The sequence below is a fragment of the Salvelinus sp. IW2-2015 genome, linkage group LG27, assembly GCF_002910315.2.
Source record: "Salvelinus sp. IW2-2015 linkage group LG27, ASM291031v2, whole genome shotgun sequence".
Classification (NCBI taxonomy): domain Eukaryota; kingdom Metazoa; phylum Chordata; class Actinopteri; order Salmoniformes; family Salmonidae; genus Salvelinus; species Salvelinus sp. IW2-2015.
The window spans coordinates 10,955,106-10,976,993 of record NC_036867.1 but is presented as its reverse complement, the minus strand read 5'-3'; the positions used below and the strand labels follow the sequence as shown (position 1 = coordinate 10,976,993).

Here is a 21,888-nt window from a genome sequence, read left to right as displayed (position 1 = left end):
ACAACACCCTTACAACTGTTAGATCACATGCAATGCTTTATTGACTCCGGCTTCCAACCTCTCCAAAATGGAAACTTTAAAGACAGGCACACTGGCGGGCACACGCACAGGCACGCACACACACACACACGTTAACGAATCAGTCATCTCTTTTCGTTTGGATAAAATCTGCATGGTGTCGGCCAGAATGAGATGTACTCCCTGAATAACATTAAACAACATGATTACAGATAAATGATGTAGAACGGAGAGGAGAATTATCATGAATCATCAGTTTTAGCATTACCCTAAAACTGATCCCAGATCTGTGTGTGCTCAAGACTACTCCATTGCTGCCTTTGTTTGGCATAACAAGGAGCGACAAGGAGTTGGCATGATAAGACAAACAGACTGGCAGTCAGACTAAGCCTAGACTGGTTCCAGGTCGGTAAACAGCATGTTTTATTAGCCAACTGCTCTGACTATTCACATTCCATATCATAGGACTAAAGCTAGTATTACGCACAGACTTCAATCATCAAAGAGATTAGGGTTGCTAAATTCTGGTGACTTTCCCAAAATTCTGAAAAAAGTTTTCCAGAACTCCTCGTTGGAGGATTCCCGTAATCAGGAGAATTAAGCAATGAGGTAATTCACCAACTGGAATTCTCCAAACGGTATTTCTGGAAAACCTGGGGATCTTGGAAAAGTTACCGGAATTATGCAATCCTAGTATTCTACTTGAGACATGTCTAATAATCAAATGGGATCTTTTGGTGGGAAAAAGTAACCTATTACTTATGTCCACAGGGATTACAAAAGAAAGTAGATTAACCTAATTTTATTTCAAAAACGGACTAGTAGAAGGGGAATGCACCATGACCACATCATTTGGGGTGAGAGAGGAGATAAAAGGAGAGGCGGTGGGTTGAAACATGGAACAGATTAGCAGCTAATAGAGGCATGAAAGACAGGGAATTAAGTTGTTCAACGTCTCCCTTCAACTGCCTGGTGGGGAGCCCCCTGATTCAATACAGCCTAACTCAGCCTAACTTAAGTAAAACAACTAGAAATCAATGCCATCTGATGGCTTGAGGGTGTTTCATAAAGAAAGAGTGCAAAGTGTGCCATGTTGTCAACACAACGACTTTAAGGACTTCTCTCGTGCCCCATAGTGCCAGGCAGTGTACACATCTCTATACACTCAGGGGAAAATCCTAACTTACACTTACATTTTCACTTAGGCAGAAGTTTGGAATATTAGCCCCTGAGGGAAATTGCTAAGACATTGCATTTAGTTCAGTGGAGTAGGTAGAGAAGTAGCCCCTAACTGCTTATACAGGGTCAGATCTTTTTTTTATCCATTTAATGGTTACGGAGAGTATTGGGAGTTGAGTAATCAGATCTTAGATCTGTGGTTAAGAGAAACCTCTACCTCAGTGCAATCAGTAGGAGGGTGTGGGAGACAATAGTCTATCGCTGTGGAGATTAATTATTGAGACACCCAACAGTGATATTTTTAAGAGCCTTTACTAGCTGCTCAAAGTGAACGTGTTGCCAACACAGGGCCTCCTCTTGTGTCCCAAAGTCAGCCAGTGTATTATTCTCCTGACGGGACTGTGAGGGAGAGACATATAACAGGCTACCAATGAGCCGATACTTTTTTGAATTATGAGATACACAGCAGTGGCATTTTCAAAAGCTCAAAGTGTGCATGTTGCCAACATAGGGCCTCCCCACTGTGTCCCCAAAGTGCCAGACAGGGTTCTGTTTTGCTAGTGAAAACCCTGTGTGAGGGAGACAGACCCATACATACAACAGGCTACCAATGAGCAGATGAGCTGAGGTCTGAGAAGACGCAGAAGACATTTACCAGCTGTGAGTGCCTCTGCGTGACATTAATAGTTACACTAAGTGTGGTCAAAATGCTGGACATTACCCTAGAATGTAGACACGTGCAGCAGAGGCTGCATCCCAAACGGCACTTTATTCCCTATATAGTGCACTACTTTGACCAGGGCCTGTAGTGCACTACAGTAATAAGGGAATATAGACCCTTATAAACCCGTTTGGGACACAGAAGAGATAACCACAGCTTAAAGGAGGAATGTGCAGAAACAAACAATTGGGTGACACATGTCTTAGGTTGACTGTGGATGGCGACTTCACTCTTTGGTCTACTTTCATCTGGTTAATAAATTAATAATCTACGTCGCAGCCACCCGTAACGACCGTGACGAACGTCTCAGAGAGTCACCCAGACAGACGTCACGTCAACCATCGTTCAAAGAGAGGAGAGAGATCAAGCCTGATGGAAAGGCACAGTGACTGCTCCCATATTTTGGTCATGGTTCTAAGAACTTAAAATGTGTCAGGTCACAGCATGCGAAGTGTGTGTGTGTGTGTGTGTGTGTGTGTGTGTGTGTGTGTGTGTGTGTGTGTGTGTGTGTGTGTGTGTGTGTGTGTGGTGTGTGTGTGGTTTTATAAATTAAAATGTTGTCAGTTCATATAGTGTGTGTGGGTGTGTGTGTTGTGTGTTGTGTGTGTGTGTGTGTGTTGTTGTGTTGTGTGTGTGTGTATATGCTGTCAATTTCACAGAAGGTTTAACGACTTACCAGAGCTGTATGTATTAAATTAAGAAAGATGCCGAGGGGTAAATGTTATTCTTTTTCTTTCCAAACACTTTGTAATTGGAATCAGCTTTTTAATTAGCCAATCACTGCACAACGCCCAAATATGTTCTTTGGCAGGAGCTAGGTTAATTCTGGGTGTCTCTCCCCATGATTCTCTTCTCTGCTCATTAATATGCAGACGTCATTCAATGGAATCAGGCACTCGGTGTAGCGTGTGTGTGTAGTGTGTCGTGGATGTGTGTGTGTTGTGTGTGTGGTGTGTGTGTGTGTTGTGTGTTGTGTGTGTGTGTTGTGTGTGTGTGTTGTGTGTGTGTGTGTGTGTGTGTGTTGTGTGTGTGTGTGTGTGTGTGTGTGTGTGGTGGTGTGTGTTGTGTGTGTGTGTGTGTGTCTGTTTTTGATCTGGGTTACCCAACAGTGTTTGTCACTGTAAAAAAAAAAAAAAAATCCCCGTCACACAAATAAACCCCCCCCCCCCCACACACACAACACCAACAACGCACCCGTACACACCCAAGATAGATGCCTACCAGCGAGGTGTTTTCCCATGTTTTCTAGTTCTTTAGAGAAGAGGGAGTCACTTAGCAGCAGTCCACCCGTCTGTCCCAGCAGCTCCCTGGACGAGCTCCCTCCTCCTACTCCTTTAACCACCTTCACATCAGCCTCCCAGACTGCCTGACGCTGACACAGAGAAAAAAGAGAGAGCGGGAGAAAAAAGAGAGAAAGTCACATTAGAAGAAAGAGAGAAAGTCACATTAGAAGAAAGAGAGAAGGTCACATTAGAAGAAAGAAAGACCCCCTCAATTACAACATCATTGAATAATCAAGCTTTTGCTCAAATGCTCAAAATGGGGGCAGGCCCCAGCCATATCTGTTGTAACAAGAGGCAATTATTATATTTTATGGGCATTAGAAAAACTTTGGGTAACCACAGAGTGTAGATGAAAGTGGGTGGGTGGGTGGGTTGGCGGCGCAGGGTTTAGGCTAGCCTCGGATGGTAGAACATCGACTGGTAGACTACTAGACTGTCAGTAGTGGTCGTTTGAGGGGATTTTTATAAATAACAATCAATAAATTCTGAAATGGAGTGCAAGGCTATGTCCCAAGTGCACCCTATTCCATTTTTAGTGCTCTACTTTTGAAAAGGGCCCATAGGGCTTTGGTCAAAAGCAGTGCACTATGTAGGAAATAGAGTGCCATTTGGGATGCAGATTAAGGCTCCTGCTTGCCAGGCTGTCTGAGAGCGCTGATCCATCTACAGTATAGGCAGTTAACAAACAATACATCTAACAAACCATGTTTGGATATAGTTTCATAAGCTTATGGATACCCGTTTTTTTTTTAATGATATCAAAACTAGAATTGCATTTCAAAATTCTATGAACAGACATTCAGGGATCATGAATAAGCAAAGTAGACTACGGTTGCAACTGGCTGCTGGGGTAGCTGGGTTGCCAAGTATTACTGCCATGCCATACCTATTCCTGGCATCAGACATCATTTAGTAAGGCCGGGGTTGCCAGATTCTGTAATTGGAGTACACATAATCCCCCCCGTTATCCCAGTGATCACAGACAGGTCAGATGAGCTGTTAATCCAGTGGACCTTTGTGTGTCCAATGATAAGACGGCCATAGGGCTCTAGTTAAAAGTAGACGCATTAAATAGGTAATATGGTGCTATTTGGGACGTAGTTGTACTGAACCCTAACATGAGTTATGGTGGCATCACTGCCAACTGTGACATCACTGGACACTGTTAGCGCCCACTGACATGATGGACTGTCCAGGCAGGCTAGTGTATGTATGGGTCCCAAATGGCACCATATTTCCTATTTACTGCACTATTTTCAACCAGGGCACATAAGGCTCTGGTCAAAAGTAGTCCACTATATAGGGAAAAGGATGCCATTTGGGACGCACACCGTCTAAAGGCACAGATCTGATGAGAGACATACAACTTCTCTCCACTACATTTATAGACCAACCCAGAGGGATAGCTAACCTTACACATGGGTTGTATCCCAAATGGCACCCTATTCCCTATATAGTGCACTTCTTTTGATGAGTGGTCTATAGGGCTCCGGTAAAAAGTAGTGCACTACATAGGGAATAGGGTGCTATTCGGGACACATCCCTAGCCTAACACTGGTACTCATTGTAGGCCCCCTGATCTGAATGTGGATTGAGTGAGAGGTCTTAAAACATGCCCGCATAGAAAAGGAATGACGAAAAACAACAGGGTCCGTTGCCGGGCGCTGCCCAAGGATAAATGGCAAAACGTGATTTTGGGGGAGTCTGGAGCTTTTTCCTAAATGGTACCCTATTCTCTATAGCCTTTTGTGCACTTCTTTTGATCAGAGCCCTATGGGCCCTGGTCATACGTAGTGCACTCTATAGGGAATAGGGTGCTATTTGGGAAAAAGCCCTGGAGTTGGTCTTTCTGCCTATTAGCGACATGAAGAGCTCTGTGGCGGTAAGACCACAACCCATCAGTAATTATAACCCTCTAACCAGCCAGCCAGCAGGGTGAAACATTACATGACATGTTCCTCTCTCTCTCTCTCTCTCTCTCTCTCCCTCTCCCTCTCCCTCTCCCTCGTCCCTCTCCCTCGTCCCTCTCCCTCGTCCCTCTCCCTCGTCCCTCTCCCTCGTCCCTCTCCCTCGTCCCTCTCCCTTCAGCATGACATCATCTAGTCATGTTTTTCTGGGTATTCTCTCTGTGACATCTTTCGTGACATCTCCACACACAAACAGGCTCTGGGTAGAAGGCATCTCCCATAAAAGACCACCATTTAAACAGAACTCGTTGTGGTCTGTTATGGGAGATCCTGCCATCATCTTTTATTTTCTGACTACATGACTTTACCCAGATGAGTTGCCCATTCCATAGAACAAAGCATTTTAGTATCGCAGTCACATCTAAATTCTCGCTCTGGGTTGAAGTTCTTCATAGACACCAGACCTAGGATCAGTTGGTATACACACACATAGACATACAGAACAGTATATTCAGTGTTTGTGGCTCATATGAGACTCCAAATGAACCTACAGTATATAGGCTCAAGTGTTCCAGGTGGCTATATGTCTGGAGCCGTAATGAGCCAGCTAAACAATGCAGAGTGTTGTAGTCCGCAGACCAACTGCTTTAACTACTGACTGACTGGCTCACTGGCTGGCATGCTGGCTGACTTGCTGGCTAACTGACTTGCTGGTTGGTTGGCTGACTGGCTGTCTGGCTGACTGGCTGACTTGTCCTAAACATGTTCTTTATCTCCCATACAGCATGTTCCCTATTGAGACCCTCTAGACCTGACTGTAACACTTGAAATTGGACATTCACAGATGTGGCCTAAATGGCGCCCTATTCCCCAGCTACATAATACTCTTAGCTTGTGTGCTACTTTTGGTCAGAACCACTGGTCAAAGGTCATATACAGTTGAAGTCGGAAGTTTACATACACCTTAGCCAAATACATTTAAACTCAGTTTTTCACAATTCCTGACATTTAATCCTAGTAAAAATTCCCTGTCTTAGTGAAATGTCAAAATAATAGTAGAGAGAATGATTTATTTCAGCTTTCATTTCTTTCATCACATTCCCAGTGGGTCAGAAGTTTACATACACTCAATTAGTATTTGGTAACATTGCCTTTAAGTTTTTTAACTTGGGTCAAACGTTTCGGGTAGCCTTCCACAAGCTTCCCACAATAAGTTGGGTGAATTTTGGCCCATTCCTCCTGACAGAGCTGGTGTAACTGAGTCAGGTTTGTAGGCCTCCTTGCTCYCACACACTTTTTCAGTTCTGCCCACAAATMTTRTATYGGATTGAGGTCAGGGCTTTGTGATGGCCACTCCAATACCTTGACTTTGTTGTCCTTAAGGCATTTTGCCACAACTTTGGAAGTATGCTTGGGGTCATTGTCCATTTGAAAGACTCATTTGTGACCAAGCTTTAACTTCCTGACTGATGTCTTGAGATGTTGCTTCAATATATCCACATAATTTTCCTGCCTCATGATGCCATCTATTTTGTGAAGTGCACCAGTCCCTGCTGCAGCAAAGCACCCCCACAACATGATGCTGCCACCCCCGTGCTTCACGGTTGGGATGGTGTTCTTCGGCTTGCAAGGATCCACCTTTCTCCTCCAATCATAACGTTTGTCATTACGGCCAAACAGTTCTATTTTTGTTTCATCAGATCAGAGGACATTTCTCCAAAAAGTACGATCTTTTTCTCCATGTGCAGTTGCAAACCGTAGTCTGGCTTTTTTATGGTGGTTTTGGAGCAGTGGCTTCTTCCATGCTGAGCGGCCATTCAGGTTATGTCGATATAGGACTCGTTTACTGTGGATATAGATACTTTTGTACCTGTTTCCTCCAGCATCTTCACAAGGTCCTTTGCTGTTGTTCTGGGATTGATTTGCACTTTTCGCACCAAAGTACGTTCATCTCTAGGAGACAGAACGCATCTCCTTCCTGAGCGGTATGACGGCTGCGTGGTCCCATAGTGTTTATACTTTCGTACTATTGTTTGTACAGATGAACGTGGTACCTTCAGAGAGAGAGAGAGAGAGAGAGAGAGGGAGAAAGAGAGAGAGAGAGAGAGAGAGAGTGTGTGTGTGTCAGGTTGGATTCCCACATGGGCCAGTGAATATACTTTTGATCCAAAAGAACCAACTGGTCTTGTAAATATTGCAGCGCATTGATCAAATTGGAAAGCTGTTACACTGGCTTTGATATCGCCTGGATGGAATTTCTTATTTTATCTATCTGGCTGTACTGTGTGAACTTTGCCTGCCTATCGTGATGTGGACACACAGCTCTGCGTCCCAAATGGTAACCGATTCCCTATATAGTGCACTACCTACAGGGTTCTCGTCAAAAGTAGTGCACTATATAGGGAATAGGAAGCCATTTGGAATGCAGACAGCATCTGCTTTTGGTGAAATAGATCACAGCGTTCCACTGCAGATGGTTGCACTTGGACCTAGTGTCAGAAAATCATAAAAACCTGCCTTTTGGAATATCCTTCGCTTCCAGACATTTAACAAATGGTCAAAGTAGTGCACGATACAGGGAGTAGAGCTCTGGTCATAAGTAGTTGACTATAGAGGGAGTAGAGCTCTGGTCATAAGTAGTTGACTATAGAGGGAGTAGAGCTCTGGTCATAAGTAGTTGACTATAGAGGGAGAAGAGCTCTGGTCATAAGTAGTTGACTATAGAGGGAGTAGAGCTCTGGTTCAAAAGTAGTTGACTATAGAGGGAGAAGAGCTCTGGTCATAAGTAGTTGACTATAGAGGGAGTAGAGCTCTGGTCAAAAGTAGTTGACTAAGAGGGAGTAAGAGCTCTGGTCATAAGTAGTTGACTATAAGAGGATAGAGCTCTGGTCATAAGTAGTTGACTATAGAGGGAGTAGAGCTCTGGTCATAAGTAGTTGACTATAGAGGGAGAAGAGCTCTGGTCATAAGTAGTTGACTATAGAGGGAGTTAGAGCTCTGGTCATAAGTAGTTGACGTATAGAGGGAGTAGAGCTCTGGTCATAAGTAGTTGACTATAGAGGGAGAGAGCTCTGGTCATAAGTAGTTGATATAGAGGAGTAGAGCTCTGGTCATAAGTAGTTGACTATAGAGGAGTAGAGGCTCTGGTCATAAGTAGTTGACTATAGAGGGAGTAGAGCTCTGGTCATAAGTAGTTGACTAATAGAGGGAAGAGCTCTGGTCATAAGAGTTGACTATAGAGGGAGTAGAGCTCTGGTCATAAGTAGTTGACTATAGAGGGAGAAGAGCTCTGGTCATAAGTAGTTGACTATAGAGGGAGTTAGAGCTCTGGTCAATAAGTAGTTGACTATAGAGGGAGAAGAGCTCTGGTCATAAGTAGTGACTATGAGAGAGTAGAGCTTCTGGTCATAAGTAGTTTGACTATAGAGGGAGTAGAGCTCTGGTCATAAGTAGTTGACTATAGAGGGAGTAGAGCTCTGGTCATAAGTAGTTGACTAGTAGAGGTGAGATAGAGCTTTCTTGGTCATAAGTAGTGGACTATAGAGGAGAAGAGCTCTGGTCATAAGTAGTTGGACTATAGAGGGAGTAGAGCTCTGGTCATAAGTAGTTGATATAGAGGGAGAGAGCTCTGGTCATAAGTAGTTGACTATAGAGGGAGTAGAGCTCTGGTCTATAAGTAGTTGACTATAGAGGGAGTAGAGCTCTGGTCATAAGTAGTTGACTATAGAGGGAGTAAGACTCTGGTCATTAAGTAGTTGACTATAGAGGGAGTAGAGCTCTGGTCATAAGTAGTTGACTATAGGGAGAAGAGCTCTGGTCATAATAGTTGACTATAGAGGGAGTAGAGCTCTGGTCATAAGAGTGACTATAGAGAGAGTAGAGCTCTGGGTCATAAGTAGTTGACTTAGAGGGAGTAGAGCTCTGGTCATAAGTAGTTTGACTATAAGGGAGTAGAAGCTCTGGTCATAAGTAGTTGACTATAGAGGGAGTAGAGCTCTGGTCATTAAGTAGTTGACTATAGAGGGAGTAGAGCTCTGGTCATAAGTAGGTTGACTATAGAGGAGTAGAGCTCTGGTCATAAGTAGTTGACTATGAGAGGGAGTAGAGCTCTGGTCATAAGTAGTTGACTATAAGAGGGAGTAGAGCTCTGGTCATAAGTAGTTGACTATAGAGGGGAGATAGAGCTCTGGTCATAAGTAGTTGACTATAGAGGAGTAGAGCTCCAGTCCCGATAGAGATAGACCTGCTGCCAATCACTGCTGTCTGAAACAGTCATTTATGCATTCATTGCAATTGGTAAGTGTATTGATAATGATGTATGTTTAGATGATGACCCAAATGAGTCAAACTGTTTTTGTTTCATTTGTTTGTTGGATGCATCGATGCAAATCATTTTATTTCATCCAGATGAACAACAAATCAAAAGAACAAGGTTTGTTGTGTTCATCTCTGAGATAAAGTACTTTTATAATTTGGTAATGAGTTATGATGAGGTCATTCATGTCAACGGCTAGAAAACCAAAGTTGTATAATTCCACTCCCAGCCAACACTGCAGAACCCAAAGCCAAGCCCAGGGTGAACAAAGAAAATGGAAGAAAATCCTTTGGTGGTGATGCTTCTGTCCAACTAACAAACATGGATCTGATTTCTACCTAAATTAGATCCATGTTGCGAGAGAGAGAGGATGGGAGTCCAGATTGAAATCTTTCACTGTTTACATGTGTGTGTGTGTGCAGCTATGCGTGTGTGGTCAGCAGTAATATCCACCAGCACCACTAACGGGGAGTTTTTGGGTCCCAGTCGGCCCCGGTGCACAGCAGGACTGTCAGGGCTGTGTGCATGCAGTCATCAACCTCAATCACCATCGGGCCTTGGTGGTGGTGAAGAAGAAGAGCTAGAGAGACAGACAGACAGTATGCTGTCGTTTAAACTCTGCCCTTTTGAGGGCAGGAAAAGGCCAGAAAAAGACTCCTGTCTGGGTTTCTTACTCTGGTCTACCATGAATAATAAAGTTCTGATCTATTCATAACTGGTAAGAAAGGTTGTCTATTTTGGGAAATATTGCTTCTAAGCCACGTTCATCACCTTTGATACTTGATACCCCATGGACCCTGGTAAAAAAAAAAAGGTGCAATGTTTGGACTTCTGGTCTGCCCACATGACTCCTGGGCCACATGTTGCCCATCGCAGCGCGTTGTAGCCTGGTCTAGTGAAGGACTGCTAGTGGGCAACCCCAGTGGAGCAGGAAGCAGCTAGGAACACACACACCACTAGCCAGACCACCACCGCTACCTCATCCCCTATAAGACCACAGGTTGACCTCTTCAAACCAGTTAATAGAAGACTCCTGGCACGCCTGTTGTTTTCAGAATATGAGGATGGAGGGAGAGATGAACGTGATAGGGAGGGATGGAGTGAGGGAATGGGCCGGAGGGAAGAAGAGATGAACGAGAGAGGGAGGAAGAGATGGAGTGGGGGAAAGGACGGGAGGGAGGGAGGGAGAGATGAATGAGAGTGCGAGGAAGAGATGGAGGGGGGGAAAAAGGGGGGAGAGGGAAAGAGGAAGAGAAAGTAATCCAATATGATTTAGTCATATTTCTTCCTTTGTTTGCATGTGTCCCTTGAGTTTTCTGACAGCTCACTGAAAACAACTGGTTGATTTATGGGCGTTAGGCATGTGAGAGACAGCTCGACTACACATCTGGTTTGTTTCCTCATTGTTTGGTGTAAAAATGTTATCTTTTAAAATGGTATTTATAACAACGTTGTTTACCTGGTACGATATGATATTTGTTAGAAGGCTTTTTTGGGGTAACAAAAGTTTCATCAACAATACAGTTTTTGAAGAGCGTATTACTGTCTCTGTAAGCTGTCAAATAATTGTAAGTAGTGGGATCCGAAACTCGGTCCCCCAGCGTGGAAAACAAACATATTAACTATTAGACAAAGAGGAAATTCCCCTTGGGCCGTGGGTGCCACTGACTTTAAGTCRAACTCACTTCACTACATAACGATCAACAGTAACATACAGTAGGTTTAGCCAAACTATTGTTTTCAGCATGTTTGGCATGACAAGGAACCATATAGAAGTTAGCTACAACACACACAGACCTGGGACCAGGCTAATAATGTAGATTACAGTGAGAAATATACAGTGCCTTCAGAAAGTATTCACACCCCTTGAATTTTTCCACATTTTGTTGTGTTACAGCCTGAATTTAAAATTGATTAATTTGAGATTTTTTGGTCACTGGCCTACACACAATACCCCATAAAGTCAAAGTGGGATAATGTTTTCGAAATTGTTACAAATTAATACAAATTTAAAAGCTGAAGTGTCTTGAGTATTCAACCATTTTGTTATGGCAAGCCTAAATCAAATCAAATCAAATGTATTTATAWAGCCCTTCTTACATCAGCTGATATATCAAAGTGCTGTACAGAAACCCAGCCTAAAACCCCAAACAGCAAGCAATGWCGGTGTAGAAGCACGTACTAAATAAGATCAGGGGTAAAAATYTGCTTAACAAGTCACATAATAAGTTGCATGGACTCACTCTGTGTGCATTAATAGTGTTTTAACATAATATTTGAATGACTACCTCATCTCTGTACCCCACACATACAATGATCTGGAAGGTTCTCCAGTCGAGCAGTGAATTTCAAACTCAGATTCAACAACAAAGACCAGGGAGCTTTTCCAATGCCTCGCAAAGGGCACCTATTGGTAGATGGGTAAAAAATAAAATAAAAAGCAGACATGGAATATCCCTTTGAGCATGGTGAAGTTATTAATTACACTTTGGATGGTGCATCAATACACCCAGTCACTACAAAGATACAGGCATCCTTCCTAACTCAGTTGCCAGAGGGGAAGGAAACCGCTCAGGGATGTCACCAGGAGGCCATTGGTGACTTTAAAACAGTTACAGAGTTTAATGGCTGTGATAGGAGAAAACTGAGGATGGATCAACAGCACTGTAGTTACTCCACAATACTACCCTAATTGACAGAGTGAAAAGAATGAAGCTTGTATAGAATAAAAATATTCCAAAACATGCATCCTGTTTGCAACAAGGCACTAAAATAATACTGCAAAAATATGGCAAAGCAATGCATTTTTGTCCTGAATACAAAGTGTTATGTTTGGGGCAAATCAAACACAACACATTACTGAGTACCACTCTCCATYTTTTCAAGCATAGGGGTGGCTGTATTATGTTATGGGTATGTTTGTAATCCTTAAGGACTGGGGAGTTTTTCAGGATAAAACATAAATGGAATGGAGCTACTGTAAGCACAGGAAAAATCCTAGAGGAAAGCTGGTTCAGTATGCTTTCCACCAGACCCTGGGAGATTAATTAATCTATTCAGCAGGACAATAACATAAAACACAAGGCCAAATCTATACTGGAGTCGCTTAACAAGAAGAAAGTGAATGTTCCTGAGTGGCCAAGTTACAGTTTTGACTTAAATCTGCTTGAAAATATATGGCAAGACCTGAAAATGGTTGTCTAGCAATGACCAACAACCAATTTGAGTTTTAAGAATTTGGAAAAGAATACGGGCAAATGTTGCACAATCCAGGTGTGGAAAGCTCTTAGAGACTTACCCAGAAAGACCCACAGCTGTAATCACTGCCAAAGGTGATTCTAACATGTATTGACTCAGGGGGTTGAATACTTATGCAACCAAGATATGTTTGTTTTATTCTTCATACATTTTTTACAAACGTTAGAATTTGTATTTTGTGTAGATCATTGACAAAAAAAAATACAATTAAATCCATTTTAGTCCCACTTTGTAACACACGAATTGCGGGCAAAACTAAAGGGGTGTGATACTTTCTGAAGGCACTGTAGTTGAAGTAACCGTCCAGTGAAACCTTTTTCATAATCTGTCAAGTAATACCCAAACAATGTTGTCGTTCTGTATTCATATTTGTGGCCAAAGCATAAATTGGAAACAAAACAGCAGGTTGATGTTTATTATCATGAATCTTGCCCTGGAGGCAGAACTGAGCGGTTTCCGCTAGATGGGCCAGCTGCAAAGTCAAAATTGTCTATATCGTAAAAATGTGTTAAAACAAAAATGTAAGGTTAGGCATTAGGGTTAACAGTGTGGTTAAGGTTAGGGTTAAAGTTACAGTAAAAATCTGATTATATGACTTTGTGGCTATGCCAGCTAGTGACCACTCTGAAGAACTGCCTCCAGTACATGAGTCATCTCAATAAATACCAACCTGCAAGAAAAAAAACGTCAATAACCCCACCTCAAACTTACAGTTTAAAAAATGCTTGCTACTTCCTCATAGAGTATTATGTCATACTCCTGAGGAGGATGAGCTGACCAATCAGCGGTCTACATTCAGCATCACTCTACCAAGGTAAATATAGTATTCTTTCTAACAAAGATATCTACATACTGTATATTTTAGGATGTTGTGGATCCCTGGAATTTATGTAAATATTACAGTTTTGAAAACATAGCTTGTTCAAAGAAAGTGGTCTCTTGGCACAACTATAGGGGGTATCCCAATGGGCAAAAACTATTTGAATCAACGATGTTTCCACGTCATGTAATTTTTTTATTATCAATGTGATGACATTGAATCAACATGGAAAACTGATTGGATTTGCAAAAAGTAATAAAAGTAAAGGAATTCCGTATTTCACCCAACTTTTAACCTAAATCCAATGACATGGTGTCATTTTTTTGTTTGATTTCACGTTAAATTCAAATTAGTTGACAACTCAACCAAATGTAAATCAAAACTAGACGTTGAAATGACGTCTGTGCCCAGTGGGAAGTTGAGCCGCGGGATAGGGTAAGTTAAGCCGCCTACAKATTTCTGTACTGAGGGAAATATTACCACTACCTTTTTAAAACCATGTCTATCTTTATTTCCCACTCACAATTCAACACAATCACGATCACTGTTTGGTCTTTTAATKATTTTAACACAGGCTTAACACCTAACAAACACTTAACATAGGCCAGGCCCTGTTGTTACCTCATATCKCAGCYATAATGCCTTGCATTWTGCCTGGGAKGAAAACACTTACATTTGCTCAACTTGCCATTGGCTCAAACATTGGCTCAARTTACCCCAAGYCAAACATTRTGACTATATTAGCCCACACAGCTACAAGGATGRACTTTCATGCAGGTTWAGGASCTCATATTGAAGCTTATAGAGARCCCAACTTAAAYTGATCTACTTTGGTTTAGATACAAGCATCATTAAACCTTAAACACGATAGATTCATTTGACATGGTGAAAATCTGTTTTTTGGACCTAACTGTCTTACCACTTTTTCCATGTGGTTCCTTCACAGACTCCATGAAATGATGACCTCTTCCTAAATATTTGGTCAAATGATTCATTTTGTGTATGGTTTCTGAGAAACAAGGGTGGCTCAACTTACCCCTTTTGCTCAACTCGCTCCACTCTCCCCAACCATTTTTTGAAAGGAAAACTATTTCACTCATATTGTAAGTAATTATAGGTCACATTTCATAGAAATCTGGAAACATTGGACAGTTCATTTAAGGTGTTGAACTCTTCTCCCTCCGTGTCTCTTTCATACTCCCCCATTGCTTTGTCCTCATCCCTTTCCCGTCAGTTAATGATGGACTATTGTTGCAGGCACGCAGCAGCACCCTAGAACACCTCCATTGTTTGGCTGCCCTTGGAAGTGTCCCGAATGGCACCCTATCCTCTGTACAGTGCACTACTTTTGCCCTATGGACCCTGGTCAAAAACAGTACACTATATAGGGAATAGGGTGCCATTTGGGARGCAAAAATTGGCCAGTTAATGATGAGCTATTGTTGAACTATAACAATCCAGCACTCCAGAAGACCATGGTTTGGCTGGCCTTGTGTATCCCAGRGTGTAGACAGTATGTCATAGTAGACCTGCCTTTGTAGTCTCTCAGGAAAGGAGAGGGAAGGGAAGAGAGAGGGGAGAAGAGGAGAGGGGAGGAGAGYAAAGGAGAGGAAAGGAGAAGAAAGGAGAGAGGAGAGGCTTGAATCAGGAGTGTAATTGTGTTATTGTCAATATCCTGTTTGCTGTTGGCTGCTCTGAATCAGTCGTGTCATTGGGTCTGTGTGCCTGGGAGCTGAACCGACCACATTCTACGTTAGTCCGRGTCACAATTGGCACCCCCTCCCCTACATATTACCATTGGGCTCAGGTGAAGCGTAGTGCACTATATAGGGAATAAATTGGGTGTCATTTGGGATGCAACCTAGGTGAGTCCATAGCCATTGCCAAGACAACAGGAATGTATTATCTGAAGCGTTAGACCACATATTATTAATATCCTCCTGTAGCTGTGGGGTTAGGGTTGGGTTAGTGGGAGGATGATGGAGTGTGTGTGTGTGTGTGTCTGTCGGCTTAGGGTTGTGTTAGGTTAGCTGAAGGATGATGGAGTGTGGTGTGTTGTGTTGTGTGTGTGTGTGTGTGTGTGTGTGTGTGTGGTGGTGTGTGTGTGTTGTGGTGTGTGGTGTGTGTGTGTGTGTGTGTGTGTGTGTGTGTGTGTGTGTGTGTGTGTGTGTGTGTGTTTGCACCATACACCATACACTAACATTGTGTGTTTTGACTTAGGGTTGTGTTAGGTTAGCTGAAGGATGATGGAGTGGGTGTCCACGGATGCAATGGAAGAAAATCATTTTTTATTGCAAATGAATTCTGGGCAACTGTTTTGTATTTATATGATCTGTTTTGTATTGYTGTACACTGAGTATACAAAACATTAAGAACACCTGCTCTTTCCCAGTGTGGATGAATGGGAGGAGATTTTTAAGCCTTGAGACAACTGAGACATGGATTGTGTACGTGTGCCATTCAGAGGGTGAATATGCAAAACAAACGATTTCAGTGCCTTTGAATGGGGTATGGTAGTAGGTGCCAGGCACAGTGTTTTGTGTCAAGAACTACAACGCTGCTGGCTTTTTCACGCTCAACAGTTTCCTGTGTGTATTAAAATTGGTCCACCACCCAAAGGACATCCAGCAAACTTGACACAACCATGGGAAGCATTGGATTCAACATGGGTCAGCATCCCTGTGGAACGTTTTCCACACATTGTAGAGTCCATGCCCCGACTTATTTAGGCTGTTCTGAGGGCAAAATGGGGGTGCAATGCAATATTAGGAAGGTGTTCCTAATGTTTGGTTAAAGTTTTATTAAATACATATACTTCAGAATTAATGTTATTAATATAGACAGTATGTGTTTTGCAACCAGCAACATTACAATAGCATTTATATGGCTGCATGCTCTTAACCTACGCAGAAAACACTCAATGTGCCATAGTGATAAATATTTGCTTCAACAGTGTTACTTCTGATAAATCTCCTGGCTGTGTGGGATTAACCTTGCTGTGTGGGATTACTGCATGGCAAGTTTGATTGAACGTTGGCCCATGAAGAGTGAAAACTGAAAACTCGAAGGAAGGAAAAAACTCACGCTCACTAAAGTTCAAAGAGTCAGCCTTTCTTTTCTAATACGGAGTGCGGTGCGGGAGAGCAAGCGAGCGGCTTGGGTTCTAGCCCTGCTCTGCATGCAGTCACAAGCAATCAATTGCCGACAAACAGACTGTTTCTCTTAAAGTTGAATTAGTAGACTATATTTAGTAGAAACCACAGCAGTACGATCTCTCCTCGCTCCCAGCTCTCCAGGCTCTTTGTTTCTCGGGTCCATTGGAGGTGAGTAATTTGCTATTGTTTGTTCTAACAAATGAAAACCCCAAGCAGCCGGGGGTTTGGACTAAATTTAAATAAGACATTAGTTATGACTCCTGGCTGATGGGTGGTGTTTGTGTGTGTGTGTGTTGTTTGTGTTGGTGGCTGTGTGTTTTGTTGGTTGGTGTGGTGTGTTGTGTGTGTTGTGTGTGTGGTGTGTTAGTGTGTGTGTGTGTGTGTGTGTGTGTGTGTTGTGGTTGGGTGTGTGGTGGTGTGTGGTGTTTTTTTTGGTGGTGTTGTGTGGTGTGTGTGTGTGTGTTGCGAGTGTTGCTGTCGGGTCTGTCTGGTGGACTGTTGTGTGTGAAAGAGAGAAGCGAGGCGAAAAGAGAGAGGGGTGCGAAAAGGAAGAGAAATATGCGATGCAACAGCCATGAAGTGGCCCTAACGATTATACTGCCCTAGACACGCATGTTTGTTTGTTTGGCCAATGGCAGGTGAGCCAGGTATCATGCTAACAGCAACTACGGAGGTGGCACAGAAGTGTCGGTTGTAGGCCCTACTGGGGCTCTTTCACAATTCACCTTTCTTCAGTTACTCACCTTCTTCTCAAAACACATTGGAGAAGAAGGTCTGAGGGGAAGGACCTCCTCCATTACAGTTGAGAAGGCGTTGAGGAAATAGGATGCAAGAAATCACGGAAAGACGAATTGAGATAGAGCCCTAGTCTTGAGGGTACAATGGGGGGAAAGGCAGTGGTGGTCACAGACCAGATTAGCTTAAGGGAGGCAATAACTTCGGGTTTCTGTTTCTATCTGCTGGGTAATTGCACTCACCTGGTGTCCCCGGTCTGAATCAGTCCCTGTGCATAAGCAGAGCATGAATACCAGAAGTGTTTTGGCCCTCCAGGACCGGAATGAAACAGTCCCAGCCTAGAGGAACCAGGGAGACTGGACACATGTAAGGCAACGCAGGAGCTCCTACAGTTCTTCAGGATAGCTGTTTTCTAAACTCACTTTTTGCATTGAGACAATCATTGTGAACGTGGAGCACCAAGACCACATGAAAGGAAACCACTAATATGGAAAGTCTGGAAATACTGGAGACTTTTGTAGGGGAATAAAACAGCTATTGGGTTACCTTGGTTATGTCCCCAATGGCAACKTATTCCCTTTGCAGTGCACTACTTTTTGACCAGGGCCCAATGGGCTCTGGTCAAAAGGTGTGCACTATATATGGATTAGGGTGCCATTTATGACACTTCCCTGGAGTATAAAACATTGAGATTGGGTCTGCCGATAATCAGGTGTATAATATACTAGCATAGAGGTGTGGGAGCATGCTGGCTCCATTGATAAAGTGGAGAGGTGGCCGGTGCCAAATACTAAAGACCCAGGAAGAGACGAGAGAGGTCACACACACACACACACTTAGGAATAGAGGCCCTGCAATATATCAGCTGAACTACATCCAAATGGCCCTGGAAACATAAACCATCACATTCCTGCCCTGAAACATAGAAACATACACATAGCATTGCATCATGCTAATTATCTTGTTCTTGTTACTTGTAAAAATGTAAACATTTAGAAAAATCTTGACGACGGTAACACCCAGTCGAAGGGCTACGAGGGCTAGGTTTGATTAAACATAGTGCTTGACACTTATGAAGGAAATTGAGCAGAAATTCTTGGGAAATTACTCCGGCTGTTGCTTTAGGAACATAACCTTTATGAGTCAATTATCACCTAGAGAAGCTGGCACAGCTAGATGGTAGTCCTAATGCTGTTGCAGCAGTATTAATGTTAACCATTAACAGTGTTCTGCTTTCTGCCGTTCTGCCCTTGAGCAAGGCAGTTAACCCCCAACAACAACTGCTCCCCGGGCGCCGATGACATGGTCGTCGAATAAGGCAACCCCCCCCCTCCGCACCTCTCTGATTCAGAGGGGTTGGGTTAAATGTGGCAGACACATTTCAGTTGAATGTACATAAGTGTGTGTGGTGTGTGTGTGTGTTCAGCTATCCAAGTCTGCTTTGTTATATGGCTCAATGCTGGACTGTATACAATACAAGATATCCTTTACCTGGGGACAAACAGGAAGCCACTGAAAAATGCCCTATTGACTGAAAACAAACGTCTATACTCTTGTGTTTTTTATTTTCCATAGTTAGCTTTTTCCATACAGAAAATCAGGACATACTTTGTCTGTGTCCCATGATTACCTCCCAAATGCCACCAAATTCCCTTCATACTAGTGCACTACTTTTCACCAGACATCTATGGGCCATGGTTAAAAGGAGTGCCCTACATAGGGAGTAGGGTCCCATTTGGGACGCAGCCAGTGAACCATAGGAAAGGCAGTGAGTGGAGATAGATACAGTAGATAGACAGACAGAGAGCTCGGCCATTGTATGACAGTAACCATTGTTTGTCCCAAGAAGTGACTCAACAGAACTCATTAAAGTATTACATGTTGTTTCCCATAGCATGTTAGCTCCTCAGGGCCCCAGAGCCCTGCAGGCCCAGTAAAACAAACACACTATTAGGAAGACAAATTACATTATCCTTTCAAAAAGGGCCCAAAATAAMCCATTAAAGAGGAAAACAACCACATGTGGGATGAGTTCCAAATGGCACCCTATTCCCTATGCATTGCACTACTTTCGACCAGGGCTCATAGGGCTCTGGTCAAAAGTAGTGCACTATGTAGGGAATAGGGTGCCATTTGGGTTGAATACTAGGCTTTAAAAACAGCAGTAGGTGGCGGGAGAGAGACATTCACACTTGGTGTTTCCATATGGGAAAAATTAGAATATTAAAAGCTTGCTCTTAACACTGCCAACCGCTCGAACCTATGGAGACCGTGTGAGGAGAGTAATGGAGAGTACATGTGCTGTACTGTACAGTGGTGAAGACAGCCAAAATCATGAGTTACTTGTGTGTCAGTACTGTGACCCATGGACTGCAGAGTGTAGGGAGCTGGAACGCCGAGGATGCAGTTGGTTCCCTGTAATGCAATCCAACACAATTGGGGGTGGCTGGTAGCCTCGAGGTTAGAGCATTGGGCCAGTAACTGAAAGGACACTGGTTTGAATCCCGGAGCCGACAATGTGATAAATCTGTTGCTGTGCTCTTAAGCAAGGCACTTCGCCCCAATTGCTCCAGGGTTGCTGGACAATCGTGACCCCACTCCCTGTGGGTTTCTCAGGAGGAGTTGGAATATACCAGAAACACATTTCCATGACACACTTGTACAAGACACACCCACAAGTGTGTATCCGGACAAATATAAGCACCCCCATCCCCTGAATTATTATCATTATTAATTGAGTTGAACAAGGAAGATATCAGATATTCTTTCTAGCAGCATTGAGAGAATGCTATTTTGCCATTAACCCCATCAACGTCGACCCGGTTACAGCTTTTAATTGAATATTGTCTCACACCAGTCCTGCTGCCAGTTAGTCTGGAGCCTCCGCCCATCTGGTGCGCACACACACACACACACACAACGAGGTGCAGCTCCAAATCCCTTTTATTTCTACAAAAAAAGCTGTTAAAGGCTTTTCCAACACTTGGTGTTGATAATTAAGCATCAAGGTATCGCCGTCTACATAAACAGACTGCTTTATTAACAGCATGTGAGTGTCTGTGGCACCGCAACGCTCAATCTGTCATGTGTTAGTTAGTTAGCTGTCAGATGGCTACATCAATGCAGCACCAGGGCTGCATCCCAAATAGCACCCTATTCCCTTTATAGTGTAGTTTTGACTAGGGCCCATGGGGGGGGGGTATTATATAGGGCAGACTCCAAATCCCTCTATGAACTCCCGTAGCAGGTGGAGTTATCACGAAAGCCAGCCAATGAACAATAATGAATTTAATGTGTCGTTTCGTCTACCCTTTTGCCTGTAGCCACATCTGTGGAGCACCTTATAAACCTCCATGATCTCCACAGTTGTCACGCAGACCAGTACGCAGAACAATAGTGAATGTCTCTTTATTAGCCCTTTATGTGGGGCAAGAGTATCATGATTCTAAATAGCACTATCTCTGGTCGGTAGTTACAGATACATAGAAACGGATTAAAACCGAAACTCAGCATTTTAACAGACAAATGGCAGAAAAAGCCCTGAAACTATCGTAAAGTGACATTTAGGGAAACTATTGTAAAGTGATATGAAGGGAAAGCCTAATTAGATGTATCACTTGTTCCGCTGTATCACAGTTATATTGTCCATTGTGTAAACTGCCGTGGCCTGTAAAGATGGATGGTTAAAGCCTGGCCTCGGCCTAATAGCAGGGTTATTGAGACGGGTCTAGCGCTCAGTCTTACAAAACAGGTTTGGGGGGGGGGGGGGGGCAAGGGGAAATGGTGGGAGTGATAATTGATGAGGTAAGGTGAGCTGGATTGTTTGGTGACAGATGGTGGGAAGAGAGAGGGTAGGAGGGAGAGGGAGGGACAGAAGGATGGAAGACACTTACTGGGAAAGACACCTGAGACACACTGTCGCATCCTGGTCTCGTACCGGCGCTGTGTCCACCCCGGGAAAACAACCTACTCCAGACAACCCACAAACACACAAAAAGAAAGAGTAAGAGTAATGCCATATTTGACATATCGAGAGCTGACAAAGGAATATGTGGGTAGGTCCTATTAGCGGCATCCTAATAGTGCACTGTATGGGGAATAGGGTGCGATGATTTGATGCATATTTGTGTACTATTAACTTACAGGAGATATCAGGCACAGGTTGTAAGTGATGGGGGGTCCATGAGGCCCATTTCCATCAGGCATGTTGACAGCAGCATGCTCTGGGAGCAGGGGATGAGAAGATCCATGGAGAGGTCCACGTTGAGGTGACCGTGCTGGGAGGGTCCATGGTGCTGGTCCTCTTCTGGTCTACTGGCATCTGACAGACTGTCCCCCTGCAGCCTGTAGAGACAAAACAGAACTTAGATAACACACTCGACGACTACAGGCTGAACACATGTCAAAACAACTCACACAAATCATCACACTTCACACGTTACAACCCCTAACTTAAAACAAAACATATACAGACTTTACGCTAAACATCCACTATCT

At 43.4% G+C, this 21,888-nt stretch overlaps 1 protein-coding gene across 1 annotated transcript in view; it reads right to left on the bottom strand.

Annotated features, from left to right (window-relative positions):
* Window positions 1-21,542, bottom strand: part of LOC111953664 (uncharacterized protein C8orf34 homolog) — a 39,885-nt gene extending 18,343 nt beyond the window's left edge. The window contains exons 1-3 of the mRNA XM_023973084.2: window positions 21,535-21,542; window positions 21,285-21,357; window positions 3,140-3,290 (exon numbers count right to left, since the gene is read on the bottom strand). Coding sequence (XP_023828852.1) covers window positions 3,140-3,158 — 19 coding nt within the window. The 5' untranslated portion in view covers window positions 3,159-3,290; window positions 21,285-21,357; window positions 21,535-21,542. The remainder of the gene's footprint in view (window positions 1-3,139; window positions 3,291-21,284; window positions 21,358-21,534) is intronic.
* Between the last annotated feature and the right edge of the window lie 346 nt (window positions 21,543-21,888).